At 32.2% G+C, this 6,058-nt stretch overlaps 1 protein-coding gene across 5 annotated transcripts; it reads left to right on the top strand.

Moving 5' to 3' along the window:
• Window positions 1-2,250: 2,250 nt before the first annotated feature.
• Window positions 2,251-5,715, top strand: LOC107818726 (F-box/FBD/LRR-repeat protein At1g13570). Of its 5 annotated transcripts, none has more exons than XM_075228549.1 (5): window positions 2,251-2,557; window positions 2,821-2,861; window positions 3,591-4,433; window positions 4,531-4,695; window positions 5,274-5,715. In XM_075228549.1, exons 3-5 carry the CDS (start codon window positions 3,612-3,614, stop codon window positions 5,613-5,615), a joined length of 1,329 nt encoding a protein of 442 aa, XP_075084650.1. In that variant the 5' UTR covers window positions 2,251-2,557; window positions 2,821-2,861; window positions 3,591-3,611; the 3' UTR covers window positions 5,616-5,715. The 5 variants fall into 5 exon arrangements, with proteins under 5 accessions (XP_075084650.1, XP_075084649.1, XP_016500256.2 ...); XM_075228548.1 differs by having other exon boundaries at window positions 2,821-2,902; XM_016644770.2 differs by having other exon boundaries at window positions 2,251-2,573.
• Window positions 5,716-6,058: the final 343 nt, after the last annotated feature.

Below are 6,058 nucleotides of genomic sequence, written 5' to 3'. Positions count from 1 at the left end.
TTATCTTTACATAAAAAGTGGCTAAATTTCGATTACTTTTAAAACTGGAATATTTTTAAACGATCAGTTGTAAATCTGGCTATTTTTGAATTTCTCCCGTAATGTTACGGTTGTTGTGTTTGGTGTAAGAGAAGATATTTTTCTACTAATAAAGGGTCAAAATTGCCTTGAACTCTACTAAATAATCCAAAATTGACCTTAGGTACGTGAGTGTTTTAGAGCCGCTTAGCCATCAAATTGTTTTTTAACTTTTTTTCCGAAATTAGTGTTTGACCATAAAAGTTTTAATTTTCACTTGAAAATGAATTTTAGATTTTTTCGAAAATTTTAAAAACTCCAAAAAGTTGTTTTTTAAAATTTTCATTCACATCACTTACAAAAATTCAAAAACAACCTAAGATTATATTCATGTTCAAAAAACGACTCTAATTTTTAAATATCATTTTTACTTGATTTTTTTTTATTTACCTTTTTCGGAATTTTACCATTCTTATGTCCAAATGCCCACTTAGAGCCTGTTTAGAAAGTCACCATGAAATTGGATTTGGGTGTAATTACACAGTTTTGACATGTTTGTCTGACTAAGTAACTACTCCCTCCGGTCCAAAATAAGTGATTTTTTGAATGTTTTTACACAGATTAAGAAATCCATCTTTTAGCATTAATTAGCAATAGAATTGACCATATTAACCTTTACTATCTCACATAAACACTCCTAACACATATTCCAATACTATTTACTCTAAGGACAATGTAGGAAAAAAATAATTAATTCATTCTTGAAATCTGGAAAAATCACTTATTTTGGACCACAAGAAAAAGGCCATAAAATCACTTATTTTGGACCGGAGGGAGTACCTGGTTAGCATGTAATTGAGTGTAATTGAGAGGGTGTAATTATACTATACAATTCTCAAGGGGGAGCTGACAATTGTTGGTAATTACAATTACATGGTGTAATTACAAGGTTATTTTTTGAATATCTTTTCTTTTCTTTATGATTTGACTTTTATTTCTATTTTTTTCTTTTTAATTTTCTTAAGTTTTTAAATTCTTTTTTAAGTATTAGTTTTACAATATTTTTTTTATTTCCTTATTCTCATTTTCGAACCTCACGTGTTTCTATATAATTTCTCATATTTTTTTATTTTTTTTATTACATTTAGCCATGTTATTATTCTAATTTTTCTAAAAAGGTATACCCCGTAATCTTAGAAAGAATAAGTCATTCATAAACTTGACTTATAATGAGTGATATCATTAAAGTTGAACTTTATTATTGGATGAGGTTACGTGCAAACTTAACTGTGGTATAATGATAGATTACTTTTTAATATTTAAATAATATTCTCATTTTTTAACCTTTATTTTTTGTGATTCCATGTAGTTGCTCGTATTTTTTATTTTATTATTATTTTCTTCATTTAGCATAGTTGTGCTGTAATTTTAGTTTTGAAACCACTCCTCCTAGTATTAGAAGTAATGCATCATTAATAAACTTAGCATATAGTGATTGATGTGATTAAAATAGAATCTCATTGTTGAATGAGGTTATAAAATTATGTTTTCCTTTACTTTTGAATTATATTTACTTAAACTACATTGAAAATTATTTTAGATTATATTGTAATTTTACAAAAGAGTATTATGTTAATTTTTTCTGAATTTTGAATTTTATGTTATATTTCCACTTTTATTTTATTTTCTTTAAAAGTATTCACTTATTAATTCAAATGTAAGCCATTCATTTTTCAGTTAAGGTTGATAGATTACTTTTTCCTAAAATATTTGAGTAGTGTTATGGTATTATATTTATAAATATTACTATAATAATTTTATCAAGCAAGCAGTCCAAGAAAAAATATGTACTTTTAGTTTTTATAATTAATTAAAGAAAAATATTATTAATTTAAAAAATATATATCAAGTACTTCTACAATATTAGTTACAAATATATAATTAGTAATTAATATATTTTCAAGAAACAATATATATCTTAATGTCAAATTTATATTGTTTATAAAAGCATATATTTATTAAATCTTAACTTTTAATTTTTATTTTTAATAATTAATTTTATATTTAAAATTTAATCTAACTGTATGATTATATTTATGCAACCATACAGTACATCTGTAATTAGACTGTCATTACATCATGACAATCAAATAGGTCATTGTAATTACAATACTATATAATTATTAAATTGTATAATTATTACCCTAATAATTATACTCAATTCCAATTACCATGTGACTTTCCAAACAAACCCTTAGTATTTGGAGGTCGATGTGGAGCTCCGGCGAGTGGTGGGTGATCAAGAAGGATTGGTGATGGAGTTCCAGCAAATTTAACATATAATTTCTTTATAACGACAAGGGTAGATCTGACAATAACCATTAATGGAGGACAAATTTGAACCATTTGCAAAGTTCAGGGCCAATTTGTACCTTTGCCCTTTAAATAAATCCTCTTTCTCTTTGAATTGGCGATGAACCCTAAAGAGTTGAAAGGTCAAATTGAAGTGTCCAGAACAGTTGAAGATTTGACATTATCGGTATTCCTACGTCTTGGTACGCTTCAAAATGTACAACCCCCCCCCCCCCCCGGGCTCTAAATAATTGCTTAAAATGTAAATACCTCTTTTTAATTGGTGTTTATTGCAATTATAGGTTCTTCAGCTTAATTTAGAAAAAAAAGACCAAATCTTGGAAATTATTCTGGTTTTTATGCTTTGACATTTATTTCTGTTCTTTGCATTTTTCCTTTTGAACCCAAAAATGTATTTTTGAATTATTGATAGAAGGTTCTTCTTGACAGGGAATTGTGGCGTCGATCATTAAGGTTGTAGGTTAGAGAAGGTTGTGAGCATTTCAACAGCTCACTAAAGTGAGACTAGCCAGTTATGATTTAGTCTTAGGATACAGGGCTTTATCTGCCGGATATTATTATATCTTCCGTCTTTTTCGTACTTCCTGCAGGGCTTTATTTTATGTTATTTTATGTTATTTTATTATGAGTCTATTGATAGTACTAATATATCGTATCTTGTCGCTTTCTTGAGCCGAGTGTCTCCTGAAAACAGCCTCCGTGCCCCTTGGGGTAAGGTTAAGGTCTGCGTACATATTACCCTCCCCAGACCCTACTTGTGGGATTATACTGGGTTGTTGTTGTTGTTCTTCTTCTTGTCGTGAGAATGCAATTAATGGATATTAAGCTATGTTAAATATCCAGTAGAGGTGTTAGAAATTCTAATAGCCACTCTGTTAGCCTGATATGGGTATCTCAAGGCAAATAAGATGTAACAGCCCAGCCCGATAGTGATATTATCCGCTTTAGGTCTAGGCCCTCATGGGTTTAAAATGCGTCACCTAGAGTCTAATGTCTGTCTATTTATATACCAACATCTCTCCCATGTTTTGTCGATGTGGGATTCGCCTAAGGTGTCACATTGGAATATCCGTATACATTGATACTAGAGGAGATAGTTGACTGAATTCAACTCGAATGCACCTTTATTTCTTTTGTTGGTTTGACAATGTGAATAGTTTGGAGATTCCTTACTTTGTATTATTGCTTATTTTCTATAGGTTCTTGGTGATTATTCTTATATGATGCCTCCTAAAGGAAGAAAGAATCGTCGAAGTTTAGGTCCTGACGTCATTAGCAACCTTCCTGATAATGTAATCGATGTCATTCTGATGCGTTTGCCTTGTAAAGATGCTGTGAGAACAAGCATCTTATCAAAAAAATGGAGGTATCACTGGTGTAGACTTACAAAGTTGAAGCTTGATGAATCTCTTTGGAAAACAAAAAAGGATAAACTATCCCCTACAGTTAAATTTACAAAGATTATATATCAAATTTTGACCCTTCATGAAGGACCCATTAATAAGTTCAAGCTCGACGTTGTTGATTCGAAAAGATGTCCTACGATTGACAACTTCATATATTTCCTCTCGAGGAATGACATTCAACATCTTGTTCTTCACTTTCCATGGCAAAAGATATACAAAATGCCTTCTTCACTTTTTGAATGTTCGCAGCTTAGGCATTTGACTCTTCATGATTGCTCAATACATCCTCCATCAGCCTTTAAAGGATTTTCAAGTTTAGTTAGCCTGGAATTGTGTAGGGTCACAATTTCTTTTGAGTTGCTCGAAAGTTTAATAAATCATTGCCCGTTGCTTGAGCGGTTGGTGTTGCAAGTCTCAGAAATTTTAAACATAATTGAGATTAATGCCCCCATGCTGAAATCCTTTGATTTCACAGGCAGTATAAGTTCTCTCTGTCTAAAGAATGTCCCTCTTCTGACAAAAGCATCTCTGCACTTATATCAAGGTTCTTCTGTGGAAGCAGAGAACTTTTATCTTGCAAAATTTTTCGAGTCTTGCTTTGCTCTCGAGCACGTCAGCTTGTACTTTGGTGACAAGGTAGATGTTGCTTTATGATTTCATTGTTATGCACGTATTAACACATCGAACTTCTTTTGGGCTGAGTCATCTTGAATTTTGATATTCTTTTTCTTAGTTTGATTATGCATGTGCAGATCAAGCACCAACAAGGCTTCCCTTTGATCATAATCGTGTCAAGCATTTTTACGTGCCTTATATGATTATGAGGGAATCATATGAGTTGTCATATTATCTTTGCTTGATAAGAAGCTTCCCATACTTGGAATCATTCGAAACTGAGGTTCTTAGTACTTTGATTCTTTTCTCTCTTTCTTATTTTTTAGTGGCTCTTTCTTCATACTTTTTAGATCCTCAATAATCTGGGAGTTGACTTCTTTTTATGTTTCTTAGGTTCTTAATCGACATGATGATGATGTTGTAGAATCGCTTGAACTCGAACGTTTCTCGGATGTGACATTTAATCACCTCACTACCTTTGGTAGGGGTAAGGTCTGCGTACACACTACCCTCCCAGACCCCACTAGTGAGATTATACTGGGTTGTTGTTGTTTCTTCATACTTTGTAGATCCTCAATTACTGTTATTACTTGTGATCAGTACTTCTTTCATCTCATCCTTTGCTATCTTGGATTTAGTTTTCTAAATATCTTGTATTGTTATTACTTGCTATCAGTGCTTCTTCATCTTTTCTTTAGTCGAGGGTCTTCTGGAAATAGTCTGTCTGCCCCTTCCCGGGTAGGAATAAGGCTGCGTACATCCTACCCTTTCCAGACCCTACTTGTGGGAATACACTGAGACGTTGTTGTTGTTCTTAGATCCTCAATAACCTGGGAGTTGACTTCTTTTTATGTTTCTTAGGTTCTTAATCTACATGATGCTGGTGTTGTAGAATCGCTTGAACTCGAACGTTTCTCGGATGTGATATTTAATCACCTCAAGGAAGTTAAGCTAAAAATCTTTTCAGGAATGACACATGAAATGCAGCTTATCAAGCTTTTCTTAGCCAAGTCCCCAGTGTTGGTAAGAGTGCTAATTGATCCATCGTACCTATGTATCAAAAATCTCATATCTCTTGACAGAAGATCAGAAATATTCGCCGAGTTCTCAAACTTTTTCCGTGCATCACCTAAAGCAGAAGTAGTCTACATGTATTTGGATAACGAAACAAGTAGATTTAATCAGATCGTGAACTTCGACTGAAATGTTTTGGAAGTTACAATTGAACAGATTGCAACAAATGTTGATGTAGTAGTATAACACTGTGTTTTGCCTTGTCGTAATAGGGATGAATATCTGTTTGCCAACATGAGCATTTTTGGATGGATGTTTGAAGTGGTTTGTTCTGTGTAATAACATTGTCATCATATGTTAAGGATTTATACATTTAGTTGCCTGCTCATGAATGATTTATGGAATGTGACATACACATGAATTGATACAGGGGTAGTATTATTCAATATTTCTTTTAACGACAAAGGGCCAAATATACCCATATACTTTCGAAAATGGTCTAAGAATACCCCTTGTTATACTATTGGATTATTTATACCCCTGTTGTCATACTTTGAAACAAAAATATCCTTATTGTGGATGGAGTGCCACGTGGTAGGACAACATTAAAACGACTGATTTCTTTTTTTACC

The sequence above is a fragment of the Nicotiana tabacum genome, chromosome 13 (assembly GCF_000715075.1).
Source record: "Nicotiana tabacum cultivar K326 chromosome 13, ASM71507v2, whole genome shotgun sequence".
NCBI lineage: Eukaryota > Viridiplantae > Streptophyta > Magnoliopsida > Solanales > Solanaceae > Nicotiana > Nicotiana tabacum.
This window is presented reverse-complemented; position numbering and strand designations above follow the sequence as displayed.